We start from the raw sequence: 13,928 nt of genomic DNA on the forward strand, positions 1-13,928 counted from the left end.
CAAAAAGCTTCAGAGGGTGGCTTGGTGGGGATTGGAGATTTTTTGGTGACCGTTGCTGAGATAGAAGGCTGAGCGGGGATTTGGTTTGGTTTGGTGGACTGGGAAGAGGAAAAAAAAAGGTGGTCAGCCACCATTGAGCTTCTGGTTCGGTGGGCCGTTGGATGGACGCTTCCTATCAGAGAGAAATTAAAACCAATCCATGCTTTATTTTGCTATATCACACAGTGCATCAATTCATGTAGGTTTTGTTTCCATCTCTCTTTAATAAGTTAATGCAAAGCTACATGTTCATTCCTTTTCTTTCTCTCTCGTGGATGGAAAAATATTTGATTCCCTTCATATTATTATATGAAAGTTTATGGGTAGCCACGATATGACATGTCAGTCAAAAGCATCCACACATGGATGCGGGTGCCTACGAGGCTAGCAACCAATTGGTACGGTTGTGGGTGTAGGGTTCACCCATGGTTATCCAATGATCCATATTTCCTTAAAATATCCATATTCTATTATGCACAGATGCAATGGGGTTAGTACGAGATGTCTGAACTTTGAACATGTAATATGTCTTGTGATATAAAATAAATTAAAGCTAGGGTCCCTTGGTTGTACTTGCACCACTTGATGTTGTATTGTGGTTGTACTGTCTTTTGTTAGATACTAGGTTGAAACTTGAAAATTTGGCTTACTACTTTGATATATTATTCAAATTATAATTTTCATGCAAAAATTATACTATTTGATATCAATATATTTTGTACATTGTATTGCTATGCGCATACTCGCTTGGTGCCTGACACCCAACGGGTGCGGATGTAAAAAATCAACTATTAGATATTATGGGTGTGAGTGTGGCTTAGAGCAATGGATGTCAACTAGGAACAATATCCCAATTTTTTGCCATCGTTACCAACGATACATCTTCAAATGACAGTGGTGAGAGAAGATTTTCTAACTTTTCTTGCCATTTTCGCCTACATGGCAAGACATGTATGCTAGCCAGCGTGGACGGAGCACGAGAAAAGACGGCGATGCCCGCACCTTATCCTTTCTCCCACTCGCTCGTCTTCCTCCTCCGCGCGAGTTGGGTTCTACTGCCCGTTGAGATCCGCTGGGCTTGCTAATGGTGCCCCTAGTCTCAGCAGGTCGAGATCCTCCGACGCGCGGCGGAGCGCGGCCTCCAGGTGCGCTCAGCCCGTCCACCCCCGCCGTCCATCAGTTCATGCAGAGCACGCAGACCTTCCCCTGCTGCGCCGCCTTCCTCTCGGAAGTCGGCACGATCGCCGACGCTGACGCCTTGCGATCTTGATGCCGTGGAAGTAGTACGCGCACCGGCTCTGGACCATGGACTCGCAGGTCAGCTTCGTGCGCTGTTACGTGTCCGTGGAGGAGAACGTGAAGCGCGCCGGCGCTGTGGCGCCACGGCAACAAAGCCGGAGTGCGGGGCCGCCAGACGGGCATTCTGTCCTTCAACACGCGCAGCGCTCTCCGCGTCAACACGTTGGGCGCCGCGCTCAGAAGAAGCACGCAGCGCTCGCCATGGCGCCCCGCCGCGCCGGGAGCATCGTCTCCGTCGCCAGTGTCGCGGGCGTGCTCAACGGCCTCAGCCCCCACGCCTACGCCTCCAATAACGCCGTCGTGGGCCTCACCAAGAATGCCGCCTCGCTGAGACAAGGGACATGGCCGAGGCTCTGCTCTTCCTAGCCAGCGACGAGCCCAGATACATCTCCGGCCACAACGTCGTCGTGGACGGCTGTGCTCATTTGTTTGCTTGATTCATCAACAAGTGTGTGCCGGGCTTGAGTATCGCATTTGCATTTGGGAGCACTCGTCCTGAATGATCTGTCGCTTGAATTTAAATATCCCCCGCGTCCGCCTTGAAGCCATCGACCTCCGCGCCTGCCCGCCGGGACCACTGACCACAGGAAGCGGGTCCGGCGGCCTCCTCGATCGGGACCGAACCTGGGCCCGACGAAGGCGGCTTCCAGGTCCACGGCGTCCTCCTCGTTTCCTACAAAGCTGGCCTCCACCTCTGCAACCCTGCCCGGCGGCGATGGACCAAGGTGCCGGGGCTCAGCTTCGACGACATCGTCGTCTTCTGCGACGCGCACCGGGCACCGCCCATTCGGCGAGGAGCTCAATACTACCGCTCAGTAGTAGTATACAGTGTATAGAAGATCTAACCATTTATTTGGATGGATCAGTTTTTTTCGGCCCGCCGCCTACACGTTCACCCCTGTCGAATTTTTATCGCCGGCGCCTCCCCGTGCCGCCGTCAGAGTCACGGGCGGCGCTGCCGACCGAGGCGCCCAACGGGCGTCGCTCACGTGCTGCCGGCGCCCCAACAGAGGGCAGCACCTCGGCCCCGTCGCGCCCTGCCCGGTTGCTTGCCGTCCTGCCGACTCCCCCTGCCCGGTTGCTTCCCGTCAGATCTCTGGGTACTTTCTTTTTCATGGTTCAGTTTCCTTGTGTTTGTCAGATTCGACAAGTAGTGGTAATATGGAATGATGGATTGATCTGAATGAGGAATCAGGTAACATTCATTGCTTGTGCCCAGTATTGCGGTTTTTACCAGTGCCAGAACATTCTTGCTTCGAATATGATAGAGTTGTGGTGTGAAAAATGTTCATTGATTCATTATTCGACACCTAATATCTATCATCCATTCATCCTTAATACTTTTGTCAGTGATACTTAAACCGGTATCTTTTAGTGTTAGTTTGGAGCTTTTGTCAGTGATACTTTCTGTTAGTGTTAGTTTAGAGGTGAAATGTTTCTACCTGATTAAGATTACTAGGATTCACCTTAGATCATGTTGACATTTGGAGCACTAACAGAATTATAAGTGGAAGTCTGAAAGAATTAAATTAGCCAAAAAATAGCCTGACGCTTGTTAATAGAATGTCAGCAGGCATAGCAGTGTTTCATCAAAGTAGATATTTAACTATATTATGTCAGAATTTATCAAACTTTATGAATGTAACTTATGAAACTGAAACTCTGATGGTCCAACATGATGGTTCTAGCATTTTTTTTATCTGTACCATGTGTCATGAACTGTTAGTGTTGCTTATATGCTGCCTGTCAATATTGTGTTGCCTAAGATTTTTTCCCCCTCGCATTAAGGTACCTAATGTATCAGTGTTACATGTGGAATTCTACAATTTGTTAGTCTATTCTTAAACTCAAACAAAACTTATGTAACCAGCAGGACGACTTGCTGTAGGAGGTTGGTGGTCATGGCACAATAATATTCTGCAGCACTGAAGCAGCCAAGGAGAGAGTACAGAGACACTGAGATATGGAAGACGAGGCGGAGTGTAAGTGCTGAATGCCACGGTGTTGTACTTCCATCCTTGGGAGGCGATGCAAGAAGTTGACTCTAGTGATCGTCGAGAAGTTACCAGTATGCTCCAAGTTCCTTGGTTTAAATGGGAGAGTCAGTTGTAGCTTCTGTCAGTCAGCTGTTGGTTCAACTTGTAAGAGTCAACCTCATGTGAAACTCGTGTAATTTTCTTAGTTGTTTCTATGTTGTTATTGTAATGTCAGTGTCAGTGAATTACTAAGTGATGCCTAATCAACTCGTGAAGTCGTGGTAGCCTATTTGGTTAAGCCAAGAGGGCAAGCGTTACTGTATTGTAATGTCTTCTGTTAGCCAAGAACTCATGATCTTAATTCTGGTTAAGGGAAGAACACTGATGCAACTTTTTTTAGAGATAAGTTGATCTAGCTGTTGAACCATTGATGCGTCAGCTGAACATGTGTAAATAGTATAAGTTTAGGTCTCCTCCTAGCTTCATTGTCTAGAAATATAATTGGTTCTTATCAACGGATCAAGTGAGCATTTCTTTCCAAGGCAGTAAGCACATCACCCATTCACCCTCATCGTCATCGACGTGCATGATAGCCCGGGGACTAGCTGTTCTTCTGGACGGCGAGCTAGTACGGCAGCCTAGCGGAGAGAAAGAAGAGACTCAATGACGATAGACACTTTGGAAACCTTCTCAGTTTGTATAGCTTGTGTTCGTGTCATTGTTTGCTGTTAGAGCTTACAGACCAACGGGACAGTGGGTTAGTGGCCATGAGAACTGCCTGCACGAGGGATGCAACGGCGGCCATGCACTCAGAGGGTGCTCCCTCGTTGACGACCTGCCGTCGTGGTGGCCATACTCGCCGACCACCAAACCGTACAACAACTGCTAGTGGGCGTCCATGAGGAAGAGGCGACGGACCTCCTCATGGGAGCGTTGCCCCCGGCGAAAGCAGATGGCAGGAACAACTTGCCGCCGTGGAGCGCCGCCGGCTCGGTCCGCTAGGTAGCGCTGCCGCCGCCGTTTTCGAGCATCACCGCCCTCCACTAGACGCCACTCGCGCGAACTTGCCCGGATCGGCCGCGCTCCGACCTGCGCACCGCCGCTCGAATGCTCGATCCTGCTCGAGCGGACCCACCCTTCCCGCTGGTGGCCGCTGCTCGCACGGGCCCGCACGTCACCGTTGACCCGCTTCCCCGTCGCTCCTGTAGAAACACACGGCGCCGCTCTCCATCCTCCCAGCCGGTAGCGGCGGTCGCCGCCGCCAGTCACATAAGAGGACGAGAGAGGTGAACGGGGAGAAATGAAATTCCTAACGAAACCATCAAAAATTTTGCTGAAAAAAAACTGCTTGGCAAAAATTCTATTCTAATAATACCCTTATACTAGCCATGCTACTCACTACTCACCCATGCTATCTATACCATAGGTGAAGTTCTCAAAAGTATACTTATTTTCATACTAATCCTTAGCATTGAGTACGATTATCGGATCCTGATTCCTGACCCGCAGCCCGCCGCCGGTGTCTTTCAGACGGATTGCCGGCGGCCCCCACTCCGACCGTCCGACGAGCTGCTTGCCGCCATGCGGATATGCCCCGCCTCCGAATCTCCGCCGGCAACCTGCATGCACTGGCTGCCGCAAACACATACCAGCAGCGACGACCTACTGGTGTTCGACCCGGTGACAGAGACGTTCCGGCGGATCGGAAGCGGACGGCCAGGCCCAGGCGCTGCTGGAGCTCGACGGTGACCTCACCATGATCCTCACTCGCGGGGACCTGGCGGCGGCGGAGCTCTGGGTGCTGCAGGACTACTACCGACAGGATAGCTGGGCCTGCAAGCTCAGGATTCCTCTGATCGTGGCGGCCGACATCGTCCGCGACCGCCCAGTCGCCGTGGCCATCGTGTCGCCGGAGGGGGACGCGATGGTCCAGTGCAGTGCGACGCCAAGGGGAAAGTGCGGATGCGTCACGCCGTCACCAGCCGGTCGGATCGCCGCCGTGCCGCATATGTTCACCCGCATGGCAACTGTCGCCGTGCCAGGTGCCGCATATGCTCACATAAAGCCTCATCAACTGTCGAGAGATCAAAACTTGGGTATTCGGTATCCTCCCTTCATCTCCGTTCCGAATTATCAAGACTCAAATCAGTTGCATCTGATTAATTCCCTACACCAAAGTTAGTTTGTTTTGCGATATCAGAACTAGTCAGCACTGTCCAATACTACGAAAATAATCTTACAGCACACAGTGTATGCATGTAACTTGCCCAAGCACGGCATTTCCATGTCCATTCATAAATCAGTTTCCATTAGGAGTAATTAACTTTGAACAAGAGTTTAACAACAAAATCTGGTGTCCTTATAGCAACTCCAAGAGTCTCCCAAAAAATTCTCCCCCAAAACTATGTATCGAGGGTTTTCCTAAAATTATTTTCCCCCAAAATCATATCATCCCACAACGGTTCCCAATACTAACCTTCCCAATTTTCAAAACAGGGCGCATGAGCCCATCAATTGGGCCGGCCTCCTCTCCCCCTCACGTTAACTCTCTCATCCTCACAGTTTCCTCCGATCGCCCTCCAACGCGATGAATTTCAACCGGGTCAAGAACTGCTGGGTTCGCGCTCGTGCCGCTCCTGGAGGTCGTCGCCGCCGGCTAGAGAGTTCCCGCTCACCACCAGTGACCTCTCCCCTCTTCCAGACGCCCTTAGGGGTTCCTGCAACTCGAGCTCTCCTACATTGGAGTCATGCTGGAGGTCGTGCCCATCTCGCCGACACCAAAGCCGGTGCTGGCCGACCCAGAGGAGGAGCCGGAGAATAACGCCGGCGCTGGCGCTGGGAACGGGAAGGAGTACGAGAAGATCGAGCTCACGACCTGAATCTTGTCGAGGAGAACCGAATCATGGTGTCCGAGTATACCAGGCTGCTGTGCGCGGCCGTGGAGGTGTAGAGCTACAAGAGCCTATTGTAACATCAATGTTTGAAAGTTTTACTATTTTCAACTTATTTTTAACTTAACTGATGAAGCTGAATAAGGAGCTTTTGGAACATTGACTGGCCTACCTTGGTTCAAGATTTAGAAGATGTTTACATGTGGATGTTGGACAAGATCATGCAAAATGGGATGTATGATCTATAGTTAACAGATTCCAGTAGCTCTTGTACTAGGAAAAATAGGTTTGGATAATTAATTTGGAGCTCAAAGATGAAGTTTGTACTGCTTCAACGTTGGTTCTTTAACTGATGAAGGGATTCAAAAGTTTCAGTATAAGTTCGAGTTTTGTCCAATGTTCAGAGACTTCTATCTCCAAATCCGTTGATTTTTGCAATAAAAGCCCTATCTATGGTTTGTAGCTGATTGTACCTGCTTCAACTTTGGTTAAAGGCTCAAGATCATTTGATGTTTGGATTAGGAAGAAATTATCAAAGAACAGACCCCACTCGTCGGCCAATGCAAGCACAAGAGATGGCGGTGCCCGAGGCCCCGACGTGGAGGTTGACTCATCCCGCACAGGAGAGCTCCGTGGCGAACTCACCCGGCACCGCGTTGGAGGCCGTGGTGGACAAGCCTGATTAGCGTTAACATCCAGTAGGAGGTGAAGGTCTATGGGATCATGGGAACTAGATCATGGACATGTACATGAAGAGCATCTCGCTGGTTAAGATGAAGCTCCCTGCCTTAGATTTGGACAACGGCAGCAGCAAGAAGAGCAGCCCCGCCACTGCCGCCGCCGCTGCCTCCCACAAACTAGTGCGCGCCATGCGCAAAAATCACATGGGAAAGGATGATCTGAGGCGTCGGGGGGAGGAGGCGACTCGCGAAAATGTCCGGAATGTCCGGGTCTATATTCGCATTGAAATTGGGGGAGTAGGCGCCTCGCAAAAATATTCGGGACGTCGGGGTTTGGATTCGCGTCGCCCAATCTTTAGGGAAGATTTAGGGGAGGTGTTGGAGTTTTTTCCCTTTTTCTCCCTAAAAAGTGTATTAGAGCAACTCCAAGAGTCCCCTAAAAAATTCTTCCCCAAAATGAGGTATTGGAGGCTATGCTAAAAACAATTTCCTCCAAAAATATATGAGGTTACAGCAGAACGCTAAAAACTACTCCCCAATATTTACCACGTCATCATAATTGAGCCTACCTTAGAATAAACTCTCCCCAAGAGACCCTGATGTCACAATTGCTAAATCAACATGCATAGCATCATCTGGATCTAGCTCTACCTTCACAGTTTCCTGAACAAAATCTTGAGGAACAACAGCTGGACTATATTTAAGTTCAGTGCTTGATACACGATACTCCTTTGCAGATGCATTCAATAAACGTTGATAAGCAGCAGCCCCTGGACATTGCACGAGCACTAGCCAGCGAACTTGACTCTCCTCCAAGCTGTGACCAGCAGCAGCTATCCCTGGCTCCAGAACAAATTCATCTTCATAAGAATCAAAGATTTTGCGACCACTCAACATATGACCACTCAACAACTGACGCCTACATATCCGACAGGAGCCATTTCGGTCATGATTCCAACTCGCCATTTATGCTGAAAACACCAATAGCAAAGTCAGAAAAGGATGAAAGTCCATTAAGACATAGGATTACTTCTTGAAGATCATTACCTTGTTCATGATCGCAATTATACCAGGGTCACATGCAAGCATGTGCATTCTTTTCAGAGCTTCTGAAGGTGGAGGATTCAGCTGGCAGAGAAAAAGAAATTAAATAGGTACAAAGTCAGAACTGACTGATTGCACATCCAGCCATCCAGGATCGTACATATTAGAGATGTGTACTATTTTATATTGGACACTAGAACAATTAGCACAATTTTGTGTTCAGCTTTCAGTCTTTGCAAGAGGTCCTAGGCAGAACTTTCAGCAAAAAATACACACTGATGTAGCTGGCCAACACTAAAAATGCATTATGCTCAGATCAACTGATTGAGGGGAAGAGTGTGCATAATTCAAGCAGGGCACTGTAAAGGAACTCTGGAACATCTGAAGTATGTTTCGGTGATTGTTATTGAAAGGATCTATTTCTTGTAGCCTTCAGAGCAGGTGGAGGAGGGGTTGACTAACCTCAATCCCAGTACAGCTTGGATCTGCATCCACATCAAGCCGGCTGCCCCTCCAGGTGACTGAAATTCGAGCTATTATGCTCTCTTCCATCTTGTTCTTGATGCAAGACCATCTTATGCTATCAATTTCACAGATCATCCAAAAGAACGTGGTAATGCCGATCGTGCTCGAGCTTCCCGTCGTGAGTCCCGGCACCGCAGCCACCGCCTGCCCGCGGAGCATTTGGCCCGGTGCTCGCCGCCGATGCCACACACGCTGCCGCTACCGCCGCGCGAGAGGTGGTCTAGCAGCGTCGCGAGCTCGCCGTGACCACCTACCCTCAAGCCTCGCCGTCCCCTTGCTTGCTGTGACCGCGCGTCCATAGGAAGCTCGCCGTGGCCAACCGCCCTCGATCCCGCAGGCGAGCTAGAAGGAGGTGACGGTCGATGGGAAGACGCCCGGGGGCGACCGGCGGCTGGCGCGGGGCGAGCGCCGAGCAGGCAGCGGCTGGCGCGATGCGGCCGGCACGCGCGGGGAAAAAAATGAGCCACGGGAAGACGGAGTCGGGGGATTGAGGGAGATCGCGCGTCACGAAAAAAATATGTGTTTTTTCGCTTCTCCCATCTTTTGGGAACTGTTTTCTATTTATTTTCAAATATTTTCAAAAAAAGTATTGGGTAAGATTGGCAGTCTTTTGAAGTTACTTAAGAGTATTTAAGAGTATCAAGTTACTCTTAAGGAGTCTTTTGAAGTTACTCAAGTTACTCTTAAGGAGGATAAGATACAAGGATAAGATACAGGTGCTTTTTCTCCTAAAAAAGTATTATGGGTCTCTTAAAAAGGTATTAGAGGGTAAGATACAAAGGTATTAGAGGGTAAGATACAGGTACTTTTAGAGTTGCTCTTATACAACAAGATAACAGGCCAGAGATTGGCATCCCTGCTAAACCTTTCTTCAGTCTACATTTGCTCAAGTAACAGCAACTGCTTGCAGCATCTTACATCAAGCTGCAAACAGGAAACAATTGATGCAAATACACGGCCAATCTCTGCCTCTGCAAGTAAAAAAATGGCGCGCACGCTGGAACAAGGGGCGTGCGCAACTGCTCTCTACTGTTCACAATTAATCTCAGTTAAAATTAGCTGCAGAGAAATGTCTGGCTGGGTTATTCGACCTTACACCTTTTATATGGCATAAATCCCCTTAGAGAATGATCTCTGCTGCTTCCCGGCTTCACTCTTGCAAAGGCCGAATTCGTGCTCGGTTTCAGCTCAAAACTTAGAGCTGACTCTGGCACCTGAATTGCCCCAAGTGGCTCCTTGACAACTTTGCAGTTGGTAGGGGCCGTTGTCTGAACATTGCCTAGGCAGTCTGAACTAGATTCAGCCGAAAGGCTCTTGCCGGTATCACTCTCACAGGTACCTTCAGTAGGCAGCCCCATACCAAATCCTCTTGGATGGCCGGCCGGGAAACCATAGTAAGGCCACCATACATGAAGAGGGGAAATCCTAGCATTCCCTGAATCACCCATATGAAACTGGAAAGAATGGTATGGAAGAAGCCATCCATTATGGGTAGGGTACGCTGCCACCCCTCCAATCGAGGATGCTTGTAACACTTCTTGCTTAGAAGGTTGGGAGCTTTTCTCACCATCTCCGCAGCCCCCATCCGAGGAGCAAACTTTCTTTGGGTCTGGGATGATAACCGTCTTCCCAAATAGCTTCAAACTTGTTTCTTGCACTCCTCCCGATGAATCCTCTTCAGATAAGTCGCCATCACTGTTGTCCAGCTTCATTTCCTGAAATTGAAGCAAGCCCAACCCGATAAGCATACATCCTCATTCATTAAGTCACCGTTTTGAAAAGACCATCACCATACAATGAATGTTTGTTTACCTGACGGGACTGATCATCCTCAACTTGTTGAGTAAGTAAATTTTCCTCTTCACTCACCAACACAGGGGCATTATTCCCATCATCTGATGATGCAGGGGACGTACACCCTGTTGATGGATTTGATACTGATGACCCAAAAGTATCCGACTGCATTGCAGATAGCACAGACACAGGTGAACCATTCTCTACGTTGTAACCAGACGACGATGATATAGGGGCAAGCTTTGGTTGGCCCACTGCAGGATTTGCCAAGGTGCTGGAATCGGCACACTTGCGAGGATATGGATGCAGTGGTTTTCTCTTTGGCCTAGGGGGTGGGATCTCAATTGCATTACTTGCCCCAGGTTCGCGCACCACCTGCACAGTAACAACTGGCATGAGAAATAGGGGAGAGAATTCAATAGTTCAGAGTTAGCTGCTAGCAAATCTCATCATACAACCATATGTAATGATATACTAACGTCAATTTAGTAATAGCAGCTTAATTTATCACAACTATCAGGAGGGTTAAGCACCTTGGAGAAAAACTTCTGAGCATGGCTCCGAATCTGGACAGCAGTCTTTGTGCCAATGTGTTCTAAACAACAGTTTGGACAAATCAGAAAACCAATCGCCAATGCGCTCAAACATAAGGTCGCAGTCACATATGCAGTCTGCACGCACCTTGTATCTGGCGCCAAGACCGACCATAAAGCTTCAGTGCCTCCAGGAACTTCTCATGCTCTTCCTCCGTCCACTTCTCCCGCTGCTTTGTGATCGTGTAAGGCTTCCTAACCTATTTGAACCGGTGTGCTGTCATTAGGGATGGTGACAGTGCTGTAGGATAGTACACAAATACACACTGAAAAGAACCAACTGGCATTTGCATACGGATCTCAAAAGTGGGAAAAGAAATGGGTACCTTGACAGGGTACCCATCCATCCCCTCCTTGGGTTGCACTGCATCATCCTTCAGAGGAGATTTGACAGCATCCAACGGCAACCTTTTGTCAATTGACAACCCAGATGAGTCTAATCCATCCCTTTCCTGTAGGCAACAACAGGAAACAAAGATTAGTGCTTCAGCTAAAACGTGCTGCTATTGGCTATTGCTGGATACAGTTTCAGAATATCAAGTTACTTTCTTGTGCTACCTATTAGAAGTCGAAATCATGCTAAATTTTACCATGCAAAAATGTCCAGATTTGAGCTGATACAGTGTTTCCAATCTTACACATGTAAAAGAGCTGGTAATGATACGCTGGTGGGAACTGCTTAAGCTAAACTTTGATTACTGCCTTTTAATCTTAAATGGTGTAGTAGTTATCGCGGTAAAAAGAAAAAGCGCAAACGGATACAACAAACTACCAGAAAACGCATTTTTTCCCGAATTTGGCATTTTGGCTTTACCGGTGCGCCAGATATCTTTAATCATGCATGCTGGTATTGCCCATCTCGTTCTGGAACTCTCCATACGGATACCATGATTTGCGTGCAACCCAAACCCAAAGAAGAAGCGTCTAGAAACAGCACAATTTTTAAGAATATGATAAAATATTTCAATTAAAAACAGTTTTTTACCAATAATCCACATGGAAACAATTATTTTACAAAAGAAATCTGAAACTCCAATGGGCACCGGAAAAAGCACTACTACTTCTTCACCCAACTGAAAGTTAAAATCTACTTCCAACACCGACAGGGAAGTATCAAGGGGGCAAAAGACAAAGAAGAGATCTTTACCTCGACCTGCGCCATGGACGCCATGAGACGGGCCCAGAGCTCGAATCTCCGGTTCCCCTTGGCGACCTGTAGCGCTCGGAGCGCCCAGGACAGAAGCAGCCAGCACCGGCACCGGCGGCAGCGTCAACAGAAGCGGAGGTCGAACCGGAGGAAATCTCCCGCCTTTGCGACCGGGATCGCCCAGGAGACACAAAAAATTCGCTTCTCGGCGAGCCCGACAAACTCAACAGGAAACAAAAAGAGAGGAAGAAATGGAAATATCGGCCTGGGGGAGAATCCGGCGAGGAACGGGGGCGCTGCGTGAGCAGAGCAGCACGGGCGAGGCGGGTGGGAGGGGAGGAAGGAGCGGCGGAGAGGAATCGGCGGAGATTCCTGGAGGAGGAAGGAGCTGCAAATGGCGAGAGGAAGGATCGAGAAGGAAGCGGCGAGAAGATTTTTGGGGGCAAGCAAGGGGAGGGAGGCGGGCCACGTCGGACGTGGGGCCCCCTTGTCAGGGCTGGAAATTTCCAGAAGGACCAGGGATCTAGTGGCTGGGGAGCCCCCGGGAGAATGGGGCCCACGTGCAGGGGCACGCATCGCTCCCAGGATTTTTTTCTCCCTTTCTTTTTTTTCGGTTTTGAGAGAGGGTCGCTTTCCCGTTTCCGGTGCTTATCCTCACTACTGATATTTTAAGATTTCACATAGATATAACGTATATCTATATCTATAATAAATTTATAAATTTAGAAAAGCTGAAACGACTAGTATTTATGATTCCAGGAACAGCTAAAACGACTAGTATTTGTGATTCCATATCCTCAGTCAGTTCAGGAAACAAGATTGTTATTGTGCTGCCAATACATTTTATTTTAGAATTGTCATGCATCATGCATGGTGGAGGATGTTTTGCATGTCGAAATGGGTTGAGGATGTTTTGCATATGTCGAAATCCGTAGGAAGGGGCTGAGAAAAACCCTGACCTACAAATATCTGCAACCGCTCAGCACAGGAGAGGCTGGTATTTCATTTGGATAAACTTAGCCATGCATACCGGAAGGGAAAAAAAAGAGAATTTGTCGTGAAGAAAGAAAGAAAGTGGTAGTGGCATTTCCCTTTCTCCGCTTTGTCCGGCCAGGCGAGGCGCCTCATTTCGGCCACAGGAAATTTGATCGACCATGCATGTATTTTTTATTTATTTATCCGAACCAATAGACAGTGCGTACAGTTTGTGATGTTACACACAGCAACACAAACCTGGTAGCTTTTTTTAAAAAATAAAAATAAAAATTTCGAACCTCCTGGTAGGTACAGCTAAGCTTTGTGGTGAGCACTGAGCAGTAAAACATAATCTTTTAAAAAATGAATAGCAAGAGATATATCTATCATATTAATTAAGAAGGGCTAGACGAGTAAAGACACACAGTAAGGGAGAAGCCAACATTTTCTTTGTGCACGATTTTGTAGGCATACATAGGGTATTAAAGTGATCCAGGAAAGGGTTCAAGAGAGCTTCATTTCTTGAATTTACTTTTCGTAATCCATCCATCAAATATGTAGAGGATAGGGATATATAGTTAGAAATGCATTTTTTTAAGGATGGAGTGGTAATATGTCTGATCATTTTTTGAAAATTGCTGCTGTTGAGCGACTGACCAAGCAAAGCGTGGCCACAACCATCTCTCTCTTTCTTGGTTGGCTGCGCTTTTTCCCGGCCACGTCACGCCATCTCTCGACACGTGTCTACCCTCTGACCCAACCAAACCCCCGAGGTCCAGCGGTAGGCAGCGGGGCCCACCGCCACCATGTGGCCGGCGTTAAAATTAGGCCCCGAGCATCCCTGGCCACAAGTTTTAGCGAGCTGCTTAGGGTGATGTGCTTAGCTGCTAATCTAATCCCCATTTTAAACTATCGACCACTAATCAGCTTAGGCAGCTTAGCAAAGCCTCCCTCCTTTTCATTAA

General features: G+C 48.4%; 2 protein-coding genes and 1 long non-coding RNA gene across 3 annotated transcripts; 1 reads left to right on the forward strand and 2 right to left on the reverse strand.

The window, feature by feature from the left end:
* Positions 1-928: 928 nt before the first annotated feature.
* Positions 929-3,713, forward strand: LOC117851939 (uncharacterized). Its single transcript, XR_004639685.2, has 2 exons — positions 929-2,438; positions 3,209-3,713. It is a non-coding gene; the product is annotated as an uncharacterized lncRNA (long non-coding RNA).
* Positions 3,714-7,493: 3,780 nt separating this feature from the next.
* On the reverse strand, positions 7,494-8,613 carry LOC117853257 (uncharacterized). The gene is made up of 3 exons (XM_034735643.2): positions 8,392-8,613; positions 7,933-8,013; positions 7,494-7,856 (listed from the first exon to the last, which is right to left on the reverse strand). Exons 1-3 carry the CDS (start codon positions 8,611-8,613, stop codon positions 7,791-7,793), a joined length of 369 nt encoding a protein of 122 aa, XP_034591534.1. The 3' UTR covers positions 7,494-7,790.
* Positions 8,614-9,238: 625 nt separating this feature from the next.
* LOC117853256 (protein REVEILLE 1) lies at positions 9,239-12,412 on the reverse strand. The gene is made up of 6 exons (XM_034735642.2): positions 11,989-12,412; positions 11,168-11,293; positions 10,930-11,041; positions 10,782-10,843; positions 10,267-10,623; positions 9,239-10,169 (listed from the first exon to the last, which is right to left on the reverse strand). The coding sequence occupies exons 1-6, from the start codon at positions 12,010-12,012 to the stop codon at positions 9,537-9,539; spliced, it is 1,314 nt and encodes a 437-aa protein (XP_034591533.1). The 5' UTR covers positions 12,013-12,412; the 3' UTR covers positions 9,239-9,536.
* Positions 12,413-13,928: the final 1,516 nt, after the last annotated feature.

This window comes from Setaria viridis, chromosome 4 (genome assembly GCF_005286985.2).
Source record: "Setaria viridis chromosome 4, Setaria_viridis_v4.0, whole genome shotgun sequence".
Classification (NCBI taxonomy): domain Eukaryota; kingdom Viridiplantae; phylum Streptophyta; class Magnoliopsida; order Poales; family Poaceae; genus Setaria; species Setaria viridis.

What these genes read in the sequence shown, in the direction of transcription:
- LOC117853257 (XM_034735643.2), bottom strand. Translation starts at nt 8,613, where the DNA reads ATGCTCCGCGGGCAGGCGGTGGCTGCGGTGCCGGGACTCACGACGGGA. An exon ending in CAAGCTGTACTGGGATTGAG is followed by an intron (nt 8,014 to 8,391) that starts GTTAGTCAACCC and finishes TTTCTCTGCCAG; the next exon opens with CTGAATCCTCCACCTTCAGA. An exon ending in TAATTGCGATCATGAACAAG is followed by an intron (nt 7,857 to 7,932) that starts GTAATGATCTTC and finishes TGGTGTTTTCAG; the next exon opens with CATAAATGGCGAGTTGGAAT.
- LOC117853256 (XM_034735642.2), bottom strand. Translation starts at nt 12,012, where the DNA reads ATGGCGTCCATGGCGCAGGTCGAG. An exon ending in TGGATGGGTACCCTGTCAAG is followed by an intron (nt 11,042 to 11,167) that starts GTACCCATTTCT and finishes CGGTTCAAATAG; the next exon opens with GTTAGGAAGCCTTACACGAT. An exon ending in CTCAGAAGTTTTTCTCCAAG is followed by an intron (nt 10,624 to 10,781) that starts GTGCTTAACCCT and finishes GTTACTGTGCAG; the next exon opens with GTGGTGCGCGAACCTGGGGC.